Below are 21,414 nucleotides of genomic sequence, written 5' to 3' on the forward strand. Positions count from 1 at the left end.
CCCCCCCCCCCCACAATGAGCCTGATAGAAGCAGTTATTGTTTGATCATAGTGCCTGGGGATATAAGTATGCATAGTATCAAGTTCAGCCTCTGCTCATTGTGGCATTATCAGAAATATTGACTTGGAATGGCGACCGAGTGAGTGGATGCAGTCCACCCTACCGTTACACATAGGATGAACCTTTGTTTACATGTCAGGTGTGGCATCATCAAAATGCTACGTTTGGTCCGGACCACGCGGGGAAAAAAAGTTCAAGAAAACTTAACTTAATCCTGTTGGTCGCTTCATTGCGCAAGCAACCGCGGATTCACTCTTGACAATCTACCCCTACCAGACATATCAAGGCGACATGTTAACACATACACCTTTCATCTTCATACCATCCCGCCTGTCTCGCATCCACCCCCCTACCCCCTTCGATCCCCAATTCAAACATCATCACCATCCCCCACCTCCTCCTCCTCCTCCCCAGGCAACACGACCGGCGGATAAACAGCCACGGGCAGTCCACGGTGCCTACCCTTCAACATGACGAGGCAGAGGACCAGTTTGCTGGGCGCGTTCCACCCCCCGCTGAAGCTGAACGAGTCGAACGGGACGCCGGTCGAGACGCCGACGCAGCCGTACGCCGAGACGACCTCGAAGGCGATGTTCCAGACGGACCACGTCACGGGGTCCGCGAGGAAGTGGCCCGTCTCGATGGTCGTGATGACCAGGACCGCCGCCACGAGCAGCCACACGTCGTTTTCCTGCCTTGCCCTGATTGCCTTGAGCTGTCGGGAGAGGAAGGATTGCGTGCTTTCTCCGTGGTCGTCTTGGGTGCAGCGGAGCGTCGGTCCTAGTGTTTTTTCGCTGTCGCTCTCGACACTGATGCTGCGCTCCTCGTGGACGGGGGACTTTTTCATGCTAACCGGATGCACGGGGACTTTGAGGCACAAGTGGGAGGGTGAAGGTTAGCAAAATTATATCCCTGTGGAACTTCTCAACGAAAAAAAAAAAAAAAAGACTTAAGTCCCAAACGAGCTTCAACTCACTATACATCATAATGGCATAAAGCACCTGGAGACCAACATATACCTGCGCCATCTGCACGACCATAAAGCCACCCGAACGGACAGCAATGGCCTGAAACAAACCATCGACGACCCTGGCGGCCTTGGGCAACGACTCGATGATCGGGTTGCCAAGGTTGAGCAGCTCAAACGCGACCCACATGACAGCATTCAAGACCACGACCGACGACGCCAGCCACCACGTCTGCCGCGACGAATAGAGATGCGTGTGGACGCGGCGCGGGTGCTTGAGTATATACTCCAGCGCGGCCTTGATGTCGGGGAGCACCGCCTCTCCGGTCGCGAGCCGCAGCACCTTGAGCGATACCCAGAGGCACAGCCGCAGGAAGACGGGGGCGGCCGTGTTGCCCGCCAGGATCATGCTGCCCATGGTGACGAGGACAAAGTACGACCGGTTGAAGGGGACCATGTTGGCGTCGAGGAGCGACATGCCCGAGTTGTTAAAGGCAGACGCGCCGTTGAAGATGCCAAGCCAGACGGGGTTGATGCCGTTGTCGAGTGACGGCTGGGCCTGGTTGTCGTGTAGCCACGCCGCGAGGGCCACGCAGCCCAGGACCTGCCAGAGGGCAGAGTACAGCGGCACCGCCACGGCGAGCAGCCTGAGCGCGCGGTATTCTACCCCGCCGAGTCGGTATCGCTCCTCGGTGGTGAGTTTGGGTGCGCGATTCTTCTTGTCGCTGCGCATGTGGCGATCGACGACACCCCGCAGGGTGTCTGCTCTGATCTGTTGTACATCATTCTCAGCCTGGCCGATTGGCCGTCGCCGCCTCGTCAGCGGAACGGGCTTTGCAGTAGCGGCATTGGTGGTACAGTGCGTGGCACCTGCGAGCACGACGCCCCCGTTTTCGGCATCATCGAGCCGCGCAAGACGAGCCGGCTCGACGCCGGACGATGCAGCATGCAGCCGCGACGTGACACGCCGCAGCAGGCTCTGCGCACGACCGGGCGGTGACAGCGAAGCGCCAGCGGCAGCGCACTCAGCCGCGACGAGCTCGTCGAACCGGCGCTCAAAGGCCCACTTGCGGGCCAGAACGGTCCATATGGAGACCCAGACGGAGCCGCCAATCACTATCAACAGGAACAAAATCGTCTGCTGCCACGTGTTGAGCTGGCTGAGGTTGACCGTGTTCAGACCCGTCTCGGTCATGGCAGAAACGACAAGGTACAGGCTGTCGACGTAGGGAACTGAACCGGGACGCCCAGCAGTCGCGCCATCTTTGCTGCCTGGCCCGGAAGAGGCCCAAAACACGAGAGAGCTCACTAGGCACACGCCCACAAAGTAGCCATAGTGTACCGCGACAAATGTTATTGACGGGAGCAGGCGCCGGAGTTGGCCGCGGCTAGCTGCTGAAGTAAATCTATCCTTCGAGTGGTTTTCATCGCGGCTCATTTATCAGAGGGCGATGAAAGGGGGTGAGGGATTGTGCCACGGAGACTGAAGAGTGGCCAAACAGGTTTGCGTTTTTGCGGCGTGGTTTGTACGGATTATGCGGTACGATTGTTGACGTCTTGCACAACAGGCTTTTTGCCGCCTTTTGCGCGACGAAAAATCCGAAGAAAAAAAAAGTTACAAAGAGATCAAAGTAGTCCGGATGAAAAATGGGGGCGACGGGTTAAAAAATAAACAATTAAATCGAAGATTCCCTCGCAGTCTTAGTGCCAGACCGCTTGGTTTTCCGGGCTAAACCCTCTAGCAGACCCGCTCGAGACGGGACGACAAGGTAGTACAACGAGTGAGTGTTCTTCCGATGGCACGTAATGCTTTTTTTCTTTCTTTCTTTTTAAATCCCCTGTTGCCAGATAACCAGAAACAAGGCTCCAAGTACTGGAAATGGAACGAACCGACAAGTCACGGGTTCCTGGCCTGTGTGTACTAATTTGGAATTAGCCTGACTCAACAACCAACTTAACGCCTGTGCTAGGACCTGCATAGTACGGTACCGATAGGTAACTTAGCTTCTCGTGTTGTTCACCGCCGCCTGCATCTCCTACCATGATTGCTGGCGGCCTTTGTTGTCTCTTCGTTGGGACCAAACGGTCCGCCTTCGAGTTTTAGAACTGGATCCAGTTTGTCAAAATCTGCGAGGAAGTCCATCCAGCAAGGAAACAAGTCGGGTCGATAATGTGACTGGGTGAGAAAATCGTACCTGTTGGACCAAAAAAAAAAAAAAAAAAAAAAAAAAAAAAAAAAAAAAAAAAAAACTTGAATCTACACCGTCTAGATTGCAGCAGCTATTTCGTTGCAGTTGGATGGAATAAGGTTCACGCCGGTGCCAATGACTCGTCAGACAGCTCCTGGGATTATACGACATATAAAATGACATGATCTGTTTCCCAATCAGTCGATATCAACTAACATTCGCCAAGGAATGCAGCATATCCAGAGTATCGCCTTCGGCACAACATGCTTGTCCAGAGCCCACTTCGAGCTGATACAGACAGCGTGCGTGATGAATCAAACAAAAGACTTCCAGGAAAGCAATCATGGATAGAAACTGGCGTGTATTGTTTCGTCGAAGTTACACAAGCTAACAGGATCGGGAATAACTCCCCGCTGGGACTTGTGCAGCGTTCACATATGCGCACACCACACTAATCGTGAAACGTACTGGCATATGATTAGCCAAGTCCTGCTACATAGCCTCAAGATCCACGCGAACCTGTCATGTAAAGACCTGAGTGTGACAAGGTGCCAGCCTAGAGCTCGTTGTGCTCCTGACCAGCGTCATCAGAGTCAGCGACGACAGTCTTGACCACCTCTGCGGCTTCCTTGATCTTGTCCGCAACCTTGTCAGCAACCTTCTCAGTCGCCTTCGACGCGGCCTCCTCAGCCTTGGTGACGTAGTCGATCTTCTCAGGCTTCTCAACACCATCACTGTAAAGAAAGAGAGCGTTAGCATCCGATAGAGGTGTAAATGGAAAATCACAGAGGGGGGGCACAAACATCGAGACGAGCTCAGTTTCAAAAACTGTAAAAGTTTTTCCCGCCATGTTAGCATGTTGTCATACGCTAGCTGCCGACATAAGACCGAGGCGGAGCCCAGAGTATGCCGTATTTCTTCTTGTTCTGAGAAAACCTACTGAGTGTTGCGCCGCCAGGAATGGGACCAATGCCATTGGCACCGTAGCCCAACGATGGTGGGATAGTCAATGTCTATAAGCAAAAAGTAGGTTCGGTCAGTCAATGACGCCAAAACCCAGCCATCTAATCTTGCAGAATATGCTGTGGTAGACGGCCACACAAAGGTATGTGGGGGTGTGGTAGGGTGTAGAGAGGTAGTTAGACGTCTTTACCCTCTTCTCGCCAATGCACATGTCCAACAATCCCTGATCCCAGCCCTTGATAACTCGGCCGGTTCCAAGCTGGAAGGCCAAGGGAGTGCCCCGATCGTAGCCTGTCCAGTACCAGATGTAGATTAAGTCAGTGACGAATGCCTCATTTGATCAGGCGGTTGGCCCGGCAGTTGTTACCCAGTCTGCACACATGGCGCCGGGAGCGGGAGGATTCACGCACTGGCATCGAACTTGTCACCAGTAGACTGGAGTGTGCCCTTGTAGTGCATGTGCACAGTGTCGCCATTCCTGTAGCGGTTGGACAAGGCACGAAGCTGGTCAGCAGCGGTTCTGTTTTGGGCAAGTTTGTTCACACATCCTCGGTTTCTTGCTGAGGAACATCGGGGCCGGAGACGGACTTGGTCTTGCGTTCGCAGTTGACGGCCTGGGTGACTTCGATTCCAAGCTCCTCGGCCGCAAGAACGGTCACGGCGGCCGAGGCCAGGAGGGACAGGGAGACGAGGAGCTTCATGTTGGACGACGTGGTTCGCTTTTCTTCGGAATGTATCTAGGGCAGTACGCAGGTGTAGCCTTCGGTTTGTCACGGAATTCGGTTTTTTGTCCCTTCAATTGAGGCGGGGGTGTGTGTGAGTTGTTGTGGTTGGAGGGGAACGTTGTCGCCCGATCGAATGCGTTTGGTGGCTGTTGTGGCGGTCAATGTGGATGCAAGTCAAGCTTGGGCCATGATGACAGCTTTCAATGAAGCTTGCATTAGCTAAGGTACCGTACTTTCCTTATTTGGGATACAGGGTGTAGGGGTAACACAGCCTTAAGATTTACGGGTTAGCATTCCGATAATCATTGGCCTATCATATTCAAGAGGAGCTGCAATTCGACCCATACCCAAGTTACGGAGTATGTGTGTGATATGTGACAACTACTGCACAGTAATTTTTGCAGGATACTCTGAGTACCACAGTACATGTTAGGGCCAGATATCAGTAGTAACGCCAAGCTTCTCTTTTTGTATTCACGTCTACCAAGGGTTCATATCCACACCGGGTGTGCGATGAGCCTCGAATGATAGTCAACCAGCATCATCCTTGAAATACTGGATTCGATCGTACCCAAGGCTTGGGTTGGGCTCGGACATTGCGCCCTGGCCCAATCCCTATTCTTCTACGGTAAGCCTCCACCACTCCGCACAATTCACTGTCTACCTGAATTCTGGGCGCACTTTACTATCAAATCGACAAATCCAAAGTTTGATTCCTCCGGTTGTTCCCTTTCCATGTCTGTCATCCTCTGTATGTGGCTCATGAATACATGATGATCCTTGTATTTAATCTGCACGTCAAACATTTTTGTCTAGCTTTATTTTCAACGTCACTAGTAATACTACGATGTAACTCTAGTAAGACCAAACACCACATCCTAGGTACATATCGAGGTTGTCCTTTATACTGCACTTACCCGCCAACTCGGTAGGTGAATGCCTCCACTTTCCGCAATGTCTATGAGTTAGTTGAATTCCATCATACGCTAATCAAATCTCAACAATATGACTGTTGCTCTTTTTTTTCTCGTACGAGTACCTCCCTGTGGCCAAGCTGGCACGGGCGCGAGAAAGGACAAGGCTCGGCACGTATAGATCTGACCATGCGTCAACCAAGCCGAATGCCGTACACTAAGCAGTAGCGTGCAGTGCACATTCCCCTCCATCCCATTGAGCTACGTGCCCCACTACTGCCGGGTTTTGTGGGGCGGGCCACAGACCAAGACAACCATAACACCACCTCATCGGTGCATTGGGCGTCAAGCTTCCTCCTGTAATATTTGGGTAGGGCTTGGATCGAAATTCGTCTATGTACCGGTATTGGAATATTCAATTCTTGCGCAATCGCCTTGATTAGGCCACGAGAACATGCTTGATTATTTTATGGAAATCACCACCTTCTTCAGAGCCCATCTAGGCTCACCGAAATTAAGCTTGTTGGAAATACTCATTGACTCATCTGGGATTCCTCCAATTGTTGAGTACTAGGTGACGCGTCCTCGGTGACCGTCCGCGTCCGAGGCTGGAATAGATAATAATTCCCAAAAAAAAAAAAAAAAAAAAAAAAAAAAAAAAAAAAAAAAAAAAAAAAAAAAAAAGGATAAAATATGAAGCGAGAAACGCAAAATAGACCACGGTCTGTGCTTGGGGGCTTGGAGGCGAAGCACCACCACACCACCAACAACGAGATTCCCGTACAGCCACAGCAACCCTGTACTTACTACGTCGTCCACTGAAGGCGAACCACCAGAGACAAGGAAAACCTCCGAGCTGAGTGTACCAGACACAATTTACGGGCCCTCTTGGTGCTTGCTGATTACAAGTGGGTCCTTGGTCTAGCCTAACTCCCCAGAACCAATTGTTGTTTTCTGGTCCAGCCGGATTCAATCGTGGTCCCCTCACTGGAACTTGGTCAAATCGTGTCTACTAACGGACGTTGCGACCAACGACAACAACGAACAAAGCCAGAGGTGCCACTCTGTACCTGCAGCCTCCCGCCGGCTCTCTTGGCCGGAGGTTCGGATCTAGGTTTCGTGCATTTGCCTTGCAGATAGTCTGGCAGACATGCTTATGTCTGTCGTTTTTTTATTCCAATGGAAGCAAGGCGGCCGCGAGACGGGTCTGGACGATTACTCTGCTTTTACTTCGATGCTTTGTTTCTTTTTTTCTGTCTACTATTCGTCGGTTGGCTTCACGCCCTGTGCAAGACAAAAATCCCACTCCTTTGCCGCACTCGGATCTACTTCGTACCGCTGTAGATCTGGCTTCTACTCCCCTTGTCAGAAGCCTCTTTTTTTTTTTTCTTTTTTTTTTTTTTCATTATCATTTGTTTCACTCCTACTCTCACACCCCAGCCAGTGGCTATCTATTCGAGCTCGACTAAAGTTGTCTGGCCCCTTTCGTCCACTTACTATGCCTCTCTGCCCTGGTTTGGTGCAAAAAATTTTGCATTCGAAGCCTGACTCTACAGGGGGTGGTCGACGGCGACTGGTGCCCGATGATTTCACTATTGGACCCATCCATAGGGTAAAACTAAGCAGTTTTTACTTTGCTACTCCTGGGTTCCACTCCATAATTTACGCCTTAATTCTGGAAATCAATCTTGAAACATCACGTATAATCAAATCGCCTATCCTCTAATGCCTTCCCAGCCTGCGTACGCGGCGGCTCGCTCGGTAGAGCAACAAATTCGTGCACAGTTTTGACCGAAGGTCCTACATTGACTTGTTGCATGTTATTAATCTTGAGGGTGTAGGTTTTGAAGCAATCTTGGGCCTAGGACTTTTGATTTATTTTATCTTTATAAATTTTTAATTTTTTTTCATCTGTTTCCTTTTTTATCTTATTTCTCAGTATTTTGTTTTCCTTGGCCCGGAAAATAAACACCCCCTGTCACTTTTTTGCTGGTCAAGGTCTGTCCATCAGCATCGCCCCCCCCCCCCCNCCCCCCCCCATGGGTCCCACACGGCAAGCATTCACACACACACACACACCTTGTCAAGCTTGTCAAGCACCGCCTTGTTAGTTACCAACGGGCAGTACAGTCAGTCAAAGTACGAATGCATTAGGCGTTGGTGGCCCCAGTTGGGTTGCTATATATCTATCTGCTCGCCCACCACCACCAATCTTCTACTTTACCAATTCCCATCTCATCACATCAAACATCTTACTACAACCGGACCTAACACACTCAGGCTCCTTCTCTTACTCGACCGGACATTATCAACTGTCTTAAACTTAATACAAACCACTTAGCTGTCTGTCACAAGCTCGATCTTCATCCAACACCTCAGAGATCCAGAATAATATCAGTCTTTGACTACACATAATCCGTTTACATACACACACACACACACACACACACACATCACCCTACCAAAACCGCAAACATGAGCTACCATAGCAGCAAGTACGGTGTCCCCGTTATCATTTCTTCTAAGGATGAGAGGCGGTCGTCAGTCAGCTCTACAGACTCTCGATCATCCTCTTCTAGCCGGTACTCGGGCTCATCGGTTTATAGCTATAGTTCTGCGGGTGCATCGTCACGAACCTCGTACAGCGACAGCAGCTACCGTGACTCCACCTCGAAGCAGCGAAGTGGAAGGAGCGAAGTTGTCGTTGTCAACACATCCCGACGATCGAACCCATCGAGGTCTTCTCCCACGCCCGACTACGGTCACGTTTCGGAGAGGTACACGTACCCGACGTACTCTTCCAGCTCATCTCGGGGCTCTTCGGGTGGCTCTTCTTCTTCCAGGAGTTCACACACGTACTACGAGCCGAGGCGGTAAAAGACGCATTTCGTGTCACTGTCTTTTACTTGAACCGATATAAAATAAAGAAGAGCAAAAGCAACCTTGTTTAGTGGTCGAACACACGAATCGGTCGAGATTTTTACCATCAGATGCAACAGTCGGAAATACATACGCCCCTACCTACACTTTCTTTTGTTGTGCTATACCCCTTGATCAAAGCGTTTTTCTTTTTTTGTCTTTTCTTTTTGGGTGTCTTATTCCAGTGTATAACGATCATTGAATATTTTATGTTGGACAGATGTCATGACTATCAGAGTCACTAACAGCATGTATTTCCCTTACTATATTTTTTTCTTTACTGTTACTTTTTTTTTTTTTTGGGAGGCTTGTCATTGGGAACGGCGTTCATAAACTAGACAGACTGGGAAAGACGACTAAATGTTTGCTGGATAGCACGGAATATGGGATGCATTTACGGGATTCATTTCCCAAGAGTTCAGATTAGATAGATATGGTTGCAAGACATACACCGTACATTCTTCTTTTTGCTATTGCTTATTGTGTTTTCTTCTTGACTTATTTCTTTTGAACATTGCTGGAGAATCCCATGTGAAAAGTAGAACATCAGCAAAAAGAAAGTATGTTTGCGCAAAGCACTGTGCAGCAAGGTTTCTTTACCAAATTCGACATTGACTTGCAACGGGGTGTGGGCATTCTTTTGTGGGAGGCAGCCCAAAAACCCGCATTTGGCATTTTCTTGCTTTAGGAAACTTACTCCACCCCCCTTTTGACAGGTTGGGAAACTCGGGGTTGCTACCTACACAATTGCGTGTCGTCGCGTCTCCTTTTGTCACACAGCAGGACGATCATGACAGGATTCAGAATGCATTGAACAAAGGCAAACATGACCGAAAACGAGAACCAAAAATGTAACTTTTTTTCTACTCAGCCCCCCTTTCACGACGCGACCGCAGTGTTTCGACTTTTTAGACGCGCGCAGCCGCCGCTTGATTGCTTATGCCCATCGGCCGATCTGCCGCAGCCACTCACACAAATAGCCCACTTGCCACATGGGTTGTTGAATGATTGTAGCCCGCGCCTCCCAGTTGAAGGTTGGCTTTGTGTTACCGGTATTGTCAAAAAAATTGTTGTACGTTGGCAAGTTTTCTTGGCTTGGATGATGGTTGCTTGTAAAAACGGTGGCTGAGTAAAAAATAGGTACCCTTGGCTACAGTAAAATGAGAAGGCTGCGGTGACTCTAAGATAAGGACGGGCTGCAGTCCTTGGCGGCTCTTTGTTTCTGCTTGGCCAGCCTTACAGTAAAGGGTTCGACGGTTTTTTTCAGGCGTTAAGCCGTGGTTGCATTTAGTAAGCTCAGTACTGCCAAGACATTTTTCAGGGGACTTGGACGGGACCTCTTTTGTGCCTTGGACAGCATCTACACAGTCAACAAAGAATTCGACACTACAAAACTGAAGAGCACAAATTGCCGCGTAATTTGTCAAACCTCCAATGATTCCTGAACTTGATTTGAGCAAATTCAGGGTAAGCCTGGGGTAGGAGATTCTTCATCGCGAGAACCAAGTTTTGGACGCTATGCTGGATCGAGGCGGTGCTGGGTTTCTAATGCTTGCCAGGCAGTAATAACAGTAAAACAAACCGCCACGATTTGAGGTGGAATACCCTACCGTACAGACATGCGCCGGTACCTACTTGGGTAAAGATCCTCCTGCGCAATGCTTCAAGCTCCTGAATGGATGCATACCTACCAAGGGCGAATTAACGAGAATTGTACAGCTTTGTTTCAATCCATCCAGTTTAGGCTGACCACTCGACCTTTGCTGGTCAACCTGGTAATTAAAAATATTGTCCCACCCTCCATCCATGGCGCAGCTTACTTGTGATACAACCTTGACAACCTACCTTACCTCTCAAGCTGCTTTTCGTACCTCTTCTGCTCAGCACTCAGCCGCCAGGGGTCTACGCTGACCACAAGCTGTCAAAAGGTGGAGTAGGTTTCCCAGCCCCGCCGCGATGTTGCGGGGTAGACCAATGACAAGCTCCAGATCTGCCGCCGTCTGTTCGTCCACCAATGCCCGCCTCCGAATCAGCTGTTTCCGGCGCAACCCGTGCTTGCCCCCATGTGCTCCAATGCCAAAACATTAGGTGACTTGCACCTGAGCTTTTTGAAGCTACACTCTACAAAACGGTTTGGTTGGGGTGCAGTCTTCTCTCCTGCTGATTTATTCCACTTGGAGAGCTCACACGCCTCTGCTCTGCATGCACATTTTTTCTTTGAACGTAAAACATCACGAGCATTTCCCTACACAACCCTCCCCAATTGTAAGCTTCACCAATCCACTGACAAGTTACTCGGCTAAAACCCACCAGAGTCGAGCTTTGAACCTGGTCTGATCACCCGCCTCCCCGCCCTACGTCATTGGAGGCGCCGTTTCTGGTGAGGGTACCTCTACAAACAAAGTCGTCCGACCGCGCCTCTTTGGAGCTTTGAGCTACCTGACGCAACTGACCACCACTTTTGCCCAGCTGTGTTATTTTCAATTAAATCTACTCTCTCAGCCTCACCAAACACAACTCCTCTTTCTCTCTCTCCCTCTTTTTTTTTTTTTTTTTGTTCCCAAATAAATCATCACATCAAATTTCCACAAGCAAAGACACCCCACTCAAAAAACACACACCATGGCCGAAGACAGCAAGAACATGGAGTCGCAGCCTGCTGTTGACGAGACCCCAATCTCTCCCTCGCGCCCCAACCAGCGCCGCAAGAACTCGCTCGAGGAGCATCTGAAGAACCGCCCTGAGCGCGCCGAGCTTGTCGACAGTAAGTGCAGCTCCTTTATTTGACTTTATTATTATTCCCCTCACCCTCCCTTCTCTTTCTATTGAAGTGAAGATGCACCTACTCCTCATTTAACTCTTAAATCCGACCAAAATAACCAACAAAATAACCACCCTCCGCCACTGTGCATAGGAAACATCCTCCCGGCCTCCACTGCGGCCCCCGCGCTTCAGGAGAAGCAGAAGGAGCTGGCTAAGCACATGCGCGCCGACTCGCTCAACGAGAAGATTGCGCACCGCCCTTCGCCCGACGAGCTGATCAAGAAGGGCGTCCTGGACGAGGATCCGAGGACCGCGGAGGAGAAGTACGCCGAGGCTATCGAGGACGAGTACGCTAAGCGGGAGGGTGGTGCTTAGGTTCATAACGTGTTTTTTTTCCGTTCTGGTATTTTTGTTTTGTTTCGTCTCCAATATACCTCATTGTTTTGACCCGAACAGATATCGTGGTCGTGCTTTCTCTATCTCCAAGGCAGCTGCTTGAAATTTCTACACAGATTGGTTGATCCCCCCATCCTCGCATTGAGGCGAGAGCACTTTTATGGATGGGATCCATGCCTTCTAGCATTTATCTTGCACGTTCTAGGTTTCCGTGGATATGAAGTATGCTGTTTCAAATAACCTGTTCATTCCTCATTACTCGTCACCCCTAAAGGGAAATAGATATATACAGTATTCTCATCCAAAACGAATCTTCTTTTGCTTGGGATCTGGGTTCTTGGGTGCTCTGCCTCGTTTTCGTTCCGGCAACTGCTTAGGTCGTCGGCTTTCCAAAGCCGATCCGTCTTCTGCAAGAGCAGGCTTGCGCGCTTCTTGCTGGACCGTCTCCCTTATTGCTTGCCTCGACAAGCACATGTCGATGTGCTCGTTGAAATCTCGTTCGTTGGCGGTCTGAGGCCGTGCGCAGATCGGGCAGTCCCATAATTCCTCTTCTGGTGGAGGGTCTTTGGCAGGTTTGGGGTTGAGCATGATAACCTTGCCGTTTTTCAGGTACGGAGTTGAGCCGTGGGATTCTCGCTCCGGCTCGTTGACTTCGACACCCTCACTGAACTCATCCTCGGGCCATTGCTCCCACTCTCCCTCGTCCATTTCAAAGCCAGCGTCTGCCGACGTCTCATCGACGCCCTCATTTGCTACATCTGTATCGCCAGACCCTGACCGCTGTGCCCTCATACCGAAAAATGCGGCCGTGTCGGGCTTCTTGGTGCTGACGAGGTTTGTGCACCTCAGCCCCATGAGCCGGCAGGAAAAGCCAGGTTTTTCCTTCTCCAGCCTCGCGAGCATCGGCAGCGAAAAGTTGTACAGGTCTTCTGCGAGGTGTATGGACCGCGGCAGGATTACTTGACGTGTGTACACTTCAAAAGTGTGCAGTTTGATTTTGATGACCAGCGTGCGGCCTTTGACCTCTGCTCGCTTCAGATCCTTTTCTAATTCTTCGGCCGTGTATCTAAGTTTTTTTCGTAGATCGCCAGGCTCGCTGATTGAATTGAAAGTGCTCTCTGTACCTACGCTTTTGCGCTCATACTCCTCGGCGGGCTGAACATTGGTCCTGCCCAGCCCCAGATAGCAGTCTATCAAAAACTTGAAGGCCTTCTCGCCGAAAAGCTGCGCCAAGTATTTGCGCTGAGGGTAGATGTCACCGCAAGTCGAGACGCCGACAGCTTGCAGCTCCCTCTCCAAGACTCTGCCTATGCCGTTGACCTTTCGACACGGGAGATCACGCATAAACTCCATAATGGCAGACCTGTCACTGGGCAACACATACTGCCCGTTGGGCTTATTGATGTTTCCGCAGATCTTTGCCAGCTTTGCATTGGCAGCTACCCCGGACGATACTGTGATGTTTGTGGTGAGATGAACCTCGCGGCGCATCTGCTCGACCGCCTCCCCGGGCTCCAGGTTGTTGTCGGCACAGTACTGCGTGATGTTGAGGTACGCCTCGTCGATGCTGGCGCTCTCAAACCTCGGATCGTACCTCGCCAGCACCTTCCTGACCTCCTGTGCCTTTGCCGTGTACTTTTCAAAGTTTGGCTTGATGCAGACGAGATCTGGGCAGAGCTTCTTGGCCACGAAGCCGGCCATTCCGGAGCGGCAGCCAAAGGTGCGAGCGACGTAGTTGCACGTCGTGAGCACGCCGCCGCCGACCGCAAAGGGGACTTTGGCCAGCTCCGGACGGTCCAACTGCTCCACGGCGGCGTAGAAGGCGTCGCAGTCCACGTGCACAATCACCTGCGTCAGGTCCCGGCTGAGCTCGCGCTCGGCGATGTAGGCGTCGGCCAGGCGGAGGTCGCGAGACAGGTCCAGGTTGTCCAGCCGAGCCTTTTTGGCCTGGATCCGGGCGATCTTTTCCGTCAATATCTTGTCCTTTTGCTCCTCGCGAAGGAAAAACTTGGAGTTCTTGGATGCATTGTATATTATTTCCGAGACCTGCCCCTTTTGTCAGCATCGGCTTTGTACATGTGGAGCATTGACTGCAGAAATGGAACAGCAGAGAGCTTCATGAACCTTTGCCTGATCCACAGAGTCCTGTCCAGCCTTGAGAAGAGATGGCCCCAATAAGGAATATTTGAGTGTTTTGTGCTCCTTTTCCTTTTCATTCTCAGGAGGCGGTTCAAGGCCCTTCTCGGCGTTATCGGACATCTCGCTTTTGCCCGTGGCTATCATTGCGAGCAAAACCTTGAGGGGCAGCGATCTAAATTGCCCAATAACCCCGGAGAAACTATGAGAAGCATTCTCTCTCGACTTTTCAAGCGGTAGTTACTTCGGACGCGGAACGGTTGTGGTTGTGAATGTTGAGAAATAGTGCCACAGAGGTGACGCGCCTTTGTCCAAGTGGGGCTGTAAGCTACGCGGACGCGGAATCATGTGACACACCCATTGGCCTACCCTGCATCGATTGGCTGGGCTGAGGAGATTGCCACTGATCCACTCACCACACTCACCAGTTGTATAAGCTTGGTCCAATGCCCAAATCAACATAAATCATCGTGATCAAGATTAGCTAAATAGTTTGATTACTAGTTGGACTTTCAGCGAGCCCTTATAACTGCCACAAAAGCAGCTGCAGCAAACACTATATAACCGGAGCAGTACCTAACGCCACGCTACTTACCCGATCCCAAGAATATCCCAAACCCAAGCCATTCATACTATCGCTCTGCGCCTTCAAAATACCAAACAAAAGCCCTTTGCCCCTTGATTTATAAACCATTCCAACCCAAACGACTCGTTCCATTTCCCCGTCCTGCACACATCAAGCATCGTCTGTGTTCGCCCAGGTTGCCGACGGAACAAGAGAAGCACACAACCTTGCCGCACGCGTTGCAGCTGCAACCCTCGGCACTTCCACACCCATCGTCGTCAACATCCATCATGCCGTCGTCGCTCCTCAATCTGCTTCCACAGTCTTCGCAGCTAGATGAGCCCAAGTCGGTGCTGGGCGATAAAGAAGAAATCATGGCCGTTGCCTTTGAGCTCGTCCTAGGGAGGTTCCAGAAGCTGTGAAGAGATGTTTGCCTTGTGGCAGGTGTTTGTTGTTGGCATTGTTGCTGCGTAGATGCAAAGTTTGCTGGTGGTTGAATGTGTGCCCGTTGTTGCGCGTGTTGCAGATGCTCGCTGGGGACATCCCTCGCCGAGTAGAGTAGTTCCAAAGTATGTTCTATATAGCATTGTCAGGCAAAGAATTCTCCAAGAATTACAACAGCGTAGTCGTTGGATGATACTTACGATGTACTTCGTTCTCAGATGGCCGGTTGTCACGGTGACGCTTTACAGTGCGACTGTTGAGATGTGACGGGTTGCTGGAGCGCGTCGAAAACGACAGTCCAATTGGAGTTACGGGGAACGCAAAGTAGGCATCACCCGGTCGAGGAGGTGAGGAGAGCTGGCTGCTGAAGGACAGCTCCGATTCGGATCGCTTCCTTTTGAGAATGGCCATTGTGAAGAGAAAAGAGAATAAGGTAGGTAGGTTGATATTTTTCGAGTTTGGAAATTCAATGCTATACAAAACTATTCAAAAATTTGTCTGAATGCTGCTGGCAGTTTGAGTGTCGCGTGCTTAAGTTTGGATCGAGATGGATGGTAATTGAGGTGTGAGGTATGTGGACAGTTTTTGGGAAATGGGGAAAGCAAAACCGGTTGTCAAGTGAGGACATACCTTCCGCCTATAAAAGAAACGAAAGTGGTGCTGGAACACGGCCGAGTCGCGTAGTATTTAGCGCGTCGAGTGGCTTGACGCGAGAATTCAATTAAGCCCTGTGGGGTCTGACGGGCGAACCTTGCGCGTTGCTCCCCCCACCACGAAATTAGCGCAACCTGGGACGGATCGCCGAGACAAAAGTTATGCCCATCATCCCATGTCGTTTTGGCTCTTCCTCCCCCCTACCTAATTTTCACAACTAATGACCCAAAGCCACCCTTGCCCTTAAATAACTTTGTGAACCCATCCTTGATACCGTCCAGATCATCAAATCCCACAATATTCGAGACAGGTTTGATCTTTCCCGCCGCTATCATCTCACCACACGCCTCCAGATCCCGGCGATCCCCCGGATGCCCAGAGACAAAATCCCTCTTGATGTTGGTTCCTCTCAGCTTCCAGTCGTACCACCACTGAAGCACGTTGATCAACCAAACAACCCAAAACGGCACCATCTTCTCCCCAAGCACAAGCCGCATCTGCTCGACCGTGGGACCTGCCGCGATGGAGACCATAACACCAGTCTGCTGCTTTAGCATCTGAAATGCCTGCGAGTTGTGCCAAGTCGTGTTGTATACAAAGTCCACCTGCCCTCGTCCCACCTCCTTGACGATGTCCTGCTTTTGGTAATCGAGCACATGATCCACCACACCCGGGAGGTGCTTCTCGACCAGAGACACCTTGGGCGTCGACACAGTGCTGATGACTCTAGCCGCCCCGTAGACGTTCTTTGCCATCTGCACCGCAATTGATCCCGTTGCGGAGAGCGCGGCAGGCACAAAGACTGTCTTGCCCTCGAATGACTTTTCTCCCATGAGCTCGAACCCGCGCCGGAAAGACTGGTAGGCTGTAACGGCGCTGCCGAGTATGCCGGCGCATTCTTCAAAGGACAGGTGGGCAGGCTTTGGTAGTAGCAGGCTCTCGGCCGTCACTGTGTACTCTGCCATCCATTTCTCGTACTGCAGGGGAATCATTGGTCGCGTCCAACTCCCACCCATGACTTCATCCCCGGCCTTGAACCTTTTGACGTCTCTGCCGACTGCAACGACGACGCCGGAGCCTTCCAAGCCCATTATCATTGGGAAGCTATGGGCATATATCATGTCAAAATGGCCGATCATGCCGATTGGCAATGCTGAAACTCACCTAGAATTCGTTATGATGGAAAAGTTCCCGTTGGCCAATAATGTTTCGCCTACCGTCTGTGAATAGGGTATCATGTTAGCTCATAACCAGTGAGTGACACGGGGCTTCCAATCGCATCTTACCGTCCCCGCGGCGTAAACGCGGATCAAAACTTCATCTGGCTTTGTAATTTCCGGTGTCGGCACCTCGCTGATAGTATAATCTTTTGGCTTGCAATATTTGGGTGCGACGACCGCCTTCATTTGACTGGGGATTGTGATTGGGGCCATTTCTGGTTAAGTCTTTCGTGAGCCGCTGTTGTCTGACTAGAAGCACCGAAAATGAACAATTGGTTGAAAAAGACGACTCCTTTTCCAACGATTATTTATATATTTTGGTCTGCGCCACTGCCGACAACAAATGGCTACCGGCGGCTGTTGGTTCTGTTCGGCGCCGAAACACCGACTCTTGGCATTGGCATATTAATAGTGTGTGACAGACGGGCCAATGCTGGTCATATATATTTAGCAACATTATGAACCGCCGAAGCTGACGACTGCTATTCTACTTTGCCGAACGCCGATGGAGGAAGATACAGACACCAAAGAAACAGGCTATCAATACGATAGAATTCCAAAGAAACGAGCACACGAATCTAGAGACCTTAGCGTGGCCTCATTTTCAGCTTCGAGTTGCAGCCAAGAAAAGACTTTCCCCTGCAGCACCAATTGATGAAGGCAGCACGATGAAACATGACAGCTTTCTACGCCTGTGTCCTAGAAGCATCTCCCCTAGCCCTCAGGCCATCCTGGTCAAGGAACTTGATCGTAAACTCGGAACTGAGTTGACCACTGGGGATTCCGAAGCGGGTTACTCCATTTCCCTCACGTCGCCGAGCACGAAAGACATCAATCCAACGCTTGATGGCTAGAAAAACATGGACGAATCTGCGCAGTACCAAGAGGGGGAAAAAGTTAACAGCAGTGACACACTTGGATCGAGTTCCCCCAAAACTGTTCCTTTACCAAGGTTGAAACGTAGACCAGAAAAGTTAATCAAATCACGAAACTTACGCAAGCAGGAAGGTCGAGCCAAACGCAACACCCAACAGGATCTTGAGTATCACAGCATTTTCTAAGCAAGCAGGCTCATAAGTATTACTCGGCGGTCGTCGTGGGTAATTCGGAGTATAGTACGCCCGGTCGCCCGCTGGGTAGCCTGTGGTATGGGTGACAAGTATCAGAGGGATCGTCATGTCGATGAATAGATTTGGGCCAAGCCACATTGGCTTGTTCTACTGGTACAGCCGGCGAAGATTGAAGCCGGCGAAGGCGAGGGCCACGACGGACTATTTCTTTTTTTTTTTTTTTTTTTTTTTTTTTTTTTTTTTTGCGACCGGACGGATTACCTTTCCCCCCTTTTCTCCTCTTAAGAGTCACCTTATATTCTCCGATTCACCATGGCCATGAACCATGGCGCCGAATATTGCGTCCACCACCCCAGATTAGGACTTTCCAAGGTGCCCAGCTTCCCCAGGAAGACAAAAGCCGCAATGAACCCTGCGAGTCCTACCACCGACAGCACGAGAGACAGCCATGTCCCGATAAAAATGTCCTTCGGCCGACCCTCTGGACGGGGCGCAAGCTGGGCATATGCTTCGACGTCGGTATCGCCTGGAGCTGCGTTTTGGAAATCGGTCGCATGCTCATCAGCTAGAGTGCTGGATGACCCAAGGAGCGGCGCGTTTTCGGGAGTTGCCCATTGTTCCGTATCGACCTGATCTGACATTGTTTTCTCACAAACGGGTTTGCTTTTGCGGAATTAATTGTCGATGCAAACTGCAGTCTGCTCTTTCGCTTTGCACTGCGCTGGGCTCCTTTCTATGAAATATGTGTGTTGCGTAGGTGAGCCTTTTCCTTTAAAGTCACGTCAATGTCACCAATTCCATGGGAATGGGCTTGGAATACAGATGTAAGCTGATGGAAAGGCATCGAGATGACAGCTTGGCACGGCATCAACTATCCGTGACCGCCCGTATTGTTCTTGCTGACTATATCCTGCCTCTTGGAATGAGGCACAGTCCCTTGTTTTCCTTGGTAGCAGAGAAGGTTTGCTTCAAATGGTGCCTCCAAAAGTGATGCCCACCACTCTACTCCGCTACAATGATATCATGCCCAGAAGTTGTTTACGGTTGTTCGGCTGGCAGTGGCGGTACATGAAATTTTATGTTCCGGGGTCGATTTGATGGGTCGACTGCTTCAAATCCCACTGGTTTTTAGACAGTAATTCAGTCCGTTAAGTTTGGTTGAGGTCTTTCTCATAATAGTACGAAATAAACCAGGTGTGTTCGGAAATATAAAATTGATTTTACCGTTTTGTATTCATCTTGCGATGGAAACATCGACACATGATCTGTGGTGACTGTTTCTAGACCATGCTAACGAGTCGGTTGTATGAATCAAGTGTCAGCTCACGCCTTCAGACTGCAGCACAAGACGAAAGTCCTTGTCTAGCGCATCAAGAATGCTCCAGTTTATAACTTTTGGCAACGTCCTTTAGGATATTCTCCACGACATCCCCATCTTTCTCAACATCAACCCTCCAGCTGCTAACCGCCAGCCGAGTAGCTGGGCTACCTTGCCACGAAGTCGGGCTGACATATATCTCCCTGATCTTATTTATCCTCTGCACCAACGTCTTATTCAGCCCGGTATCCCTAGCACGGAAGAGGACGATGATGCCAACCGTCTCGCCCTGGCCCAGAAGAAGCTCGTAGTCGTCTGACGCGCGCAGAAAGCCGGCAACCCGGCGTGCCATCCGCACCATGCGTGCAAAAATCTCTGACATGCCTTGTCGGCCCTCGCTAATAAGGACGGCGTATACGGGGAGCGCTCGGAAGCGACGCGAGTTCTCGATGCCAATATCGAGCGGGTTCTGGATTGTTCGCGATTTAGATGGGGGAAGGTAGGCCGCGTTGGGGTTGCGGAAAACTTCGCTTTGTATTGTTTGGCTGCGGGTCAGGAATATGCCACAGTCATACGGCTGTCATACTCAAACATAAGGTTAGTGGCTGGCGATATTTTCAGATGGGTTCTTCGCGCCATGTTTTCGTAACACTAAGGGATCTTACCACATTGAGAAGTTTGTGTCCATCTGCTGTGATAGAAGATGCAAGCTCCAGACCAGCCACACCTTCGTGCAGCCTGGAGAACTCATCTGTCTGTGGTAGAGCACGGGCGAATATACCAAAGGCACCATCCACGTGGATCCAAGCATCATACCGGTCCGCTATAGCCCTCAACTTCACCATGTCTTCACGGGAAGAAGTGGCGTAGCCGCTGGTATTTACTTCTCCGGCGCTGACAGCGATAATGGTTGCAACCCCCTCCCGGGCAGCTTCCTTCTCTACAGCAGCGATGTCGAGACGGAAAGGCTCGGACTCGCTCAGGGGCAAAGCCTTGACAGATTTCCTGCCAAGGCCTACGATAGAGGCAGCTTTGTATAGCGAGCTGTGTCCCATGCTGGTAAGGATCTGAATTTCGTGCACTCCGGCTTTGATACATGCCTGAAGCAGGCCAAAATCGCCTACAGAATACTCCTTGGGATCTACTCCGGCGGCTATCAACCGCTGCGAGATGACGGCTTCCCGCCCGCAAGCCAACCCCAGCACATTCGAGGCGGTTGCGCCGGTCGTGAGAATCCGCCCAGGCCACTGCTCCGACTCCAGCCCCAATAACGACGTGACCATACCCAGCGCGGCATCCTCAACGGCCGTGGCCACAGTGTCAGACGGCAGATGGACGGCCACGTTTTGATCCAGAGCGCTCACGATGTTGTCGGCGGCCTCGGCGACCGGAAGCGCCCCACCAGTCACGAAACCGTAGTACCGTGAACTGAGGCTCTGTCCATTGAGGGCCGGGACTATGTCGTCGTTAATGTGCTTCAAAGCGGCCTCGGACCCTAAGCCTGCCAGGTACGAAGGGGAACTGGGCCTCGGGAGCGCCCCGACGGCCTTCTCCAGGGCATTTGGAGACGGGGTCGTCGTGGACTCGCGCTGGCCTACTGACCGACGCAGGGTCGAGTATGCATCTGACAGAAAGCGTGATTCAGCCTGCCACTGCGGGGAATTGCATAGGAGCCTAGACTCGGCGGGGCCAGCTTGCGGTGCCGACATTGCTTTCTTTTTTTTTTTTTTTTTTTTTTTTTTTTTTTTTTTGTCTTGGCTTGGTGGTAGATTACGGCCGAGAGAAAGATCAAGGGAGCAGGTCGTGCGGGCGCCCCAGTGATGGTCAACCCTTGTGGTTGTTCAACGGTCGGGGCGGACAACGAGTCGCTGTTTTTTTGCTTATTATTTGAACGGGAAGTGGTGCAGAAATCAAAGTTGGAGAATCTCCAGCGGCACGCATGCCCTCTACCATTTTGTCTAGCCCATAATATTGAAATGAAGTTAAAAATCGCCGAAGCAGTGGAGACAGACAGTATATCCTGCAGATCTGACACCTTTGCGGGATATGAATGAGATGTATCCATCCAACTACCAACAGAAGCCACCAAAGCAAGGCAAGTCTTAGGTTCG

At 50.8% G+C, this 21,414-nt stretch overlaps 9 protein-coding genes across 9 annotated transcripts; 2 read left to right on the forward strand and 7 right to left on the reverse strand.

The window, feature by feature from the left end:
• Positions 1 to 430: 430 nt before the first annotated feature.
• PgNI_07659 (uncharacterized protein) lies at positions 431 to 2,465 on the reverse strand (the record flags this gene model as incomplete). Its single annotated transcript, XM_031127669.1, has 2 exons — positions 431 to 927; positions 1,037 to 2,465. 2 exons carry the CDS (start codon positions 2,463 to 2,465, stop codon positions 431 to 433), a joined length of 1,926 nt encoding a protein of 641 aa, XP_030980520.1.
• Positions 2,466 to 3,307: 842 nt separating this feature from the next.
• Positions 3,308 to 5,099, reverse strand: PgNI_07660 (uncharacterized protein). Its single transcript, XM_031127670.1, has 6 exons — positions 4,768 to 5,099; positions 4,590 to 4,699; positions 4,370 to 4,470; positions 4,157 to 4,229; positions 4,020 to 4,044; positions 3,308 to 3,950 (listed from the first exon to the last, which is right to left on the reverse strand). Exons 1-6 carry the CDS (start codon positions 4,878 to 4,880, stop codon positions 3,773 to 3,775), a joined length of 600 nt encoding a protein of 199 aa, XP_030981111.1. The 5' UTR covers positions 4,881 to 5,099; the 3' UTR covers positions 3,308 to 3,772.
• Positions 5,100 to 8,293: 3,194 nt separating this feature from the next.
• PgNI_07661 (uncharacterized protein) lies at positions 8,294 to 8,695 on the forward strand (the record flags this gene model as incomplete). The annotated part of the gene is made up of 1 exon (XM_031127671.1): positions 8,294 to 8,695. One exon carries the CDS (start codon positions 8,294 to 8,296, stop codon positions 8,693 to 8,695), a length of 402 nt encoding a protein of 133 aa, XP_030981112.1.
• A 921-nt stretch (positions 8,696 to 9,616) lies between these two features.
• PgNI_07662 (uncharacterized protein) lies at positions 9,617 to 9,967 on the reverse strand (the record flags this gene model as incomplete). The annotated part of the gene is made up of 1 exon (XM_031127672.1): positions 9,617 to 9,967. A coding segment is annotated over one exon (351 nt), but the record flags the coding sequence as incomplete, so codon positions are not given.
• A 1,392-nt stretch (positions 9,968 to 11,359) lies between these two features.
• Positions 11,360 to 11,875, forward strand: PgNI_07663 (uncharacterized protein; the record flags this gene model as incomplete). The annotated part of the gene is made up of 2 exons (XM_031127673.1): positions 11,360 to 11,501; positions 11,652 to 11,875. The coding sequence occupies 2 exons, from the start codon at positions 11,360 to 11,362 to the stop codon at positions 11,873 to 11,875; spliced, it is 366 nt and encodes a 121-aa protein (XP_030981110.1).
• Positions 11,876 to 12,193: 318 nt separating this feature from the next.
• PgNI_07664 (uncharacterized protein) lies at positions 12,194 to 14,179 on the reverse strand (the record flags this gene model as incomplete). The annotated part of the gene is made up of 2 exons (XM_031127674.1): positions 12,194 to 13,948; positions 14,021 to 14,179. The coding sequence occupies 2 exons, from the start codon at positions 14,177 to 14,179 to the stop codon at positions 12,194 to 12,196; spliced, it is 1,914 nt and encodes a 637-aa protein (XP_030981107.1).
• A 358-nt stretch (positions 14,180 to 14,537) lies between these two features.
• PgNI_07665 (uncharacterized protein) lies at positions 14,538 to 17,174 on the reverse strand. Its single transcript, XM_031127675.1, has 4 exons — positions 16,982 to 17,174; positions 16,860 to 16,915; positions 15,242 to 16,799; positions 14,538 to 15,173 (listed from the first exon to the last, which is right to left on the reverse strand). The coding sequence occupies exons 1-3, from the start codon at positions 17,126 to 17,128 to the stop codon at positions 15,896 to 15,898; spliced, it is 1,107 nt and encodes a 368-aa protein (XP_030981108.1). The 5' UTR covers positions 17,129 to 17,174; the 3' UTR covers positions 14,538 to 15,173; positions 15,242 to 15,895.
• Positions 17,175 to 17,601: 427 nt separating this feature from the next.
• On the reverse strand, positions 17,602 to 18,626 carry PgNI_07666 (uncharacterized protein; the record flags this gene model as incomplete). The annotated part of the gene is made up of 3 exons (XM_031127676.1): positions 17,602 to 17,785; positions 17,912 to 18,132; positions 18,297 to 18,626. The coding sequence occupies 3 exons, from the start codon at positions 18,624 to 18,626 to the stop codon at positions 17,602 to 17,604; spliced, it is 735 nt and encodes a 244-aa protein (XP_030981105.1).
• Positions 18,627 to 19,355: 729 nt separating this feature from the next.
• Positions 19,356 to 21,012, reverse strand: PgNI_07667 (uncharacterized protein; the record flags this gene model as incomplete). The annotated part of the gene is made up of 2 exons (XM_031127677.1): positions 19,356 to 19,880; positions 19,969 to 21,012. The coding sequence occupies 2 exons, from the start codon at positions 21,010 to 21,012 to the stop codon at positions 19,356 to 19,358; spliced, it is 1,569 nt and encodes a 522-aa protein (XP_030981106.1).
• Positions 21,013 to 21,414: the final 402 nt, after the last annotated feature.

The sequence above is a fragment of the Pyricularia grisea genome (genome assembly GCF_004355905.1).
Source record: "Pyricularia grisea strain NI907 chromosome Unknown Pyricularia_grisea_NI907_Scaffold_4, whole genome shotgun sequence".
Lineage (NCBI taxonomy): Eukaryota > Fungi > Ascomycota > Sordariomycetes > Magnaporthales > Pyriculariaceae > Pyricularia > Pyricularia grisea.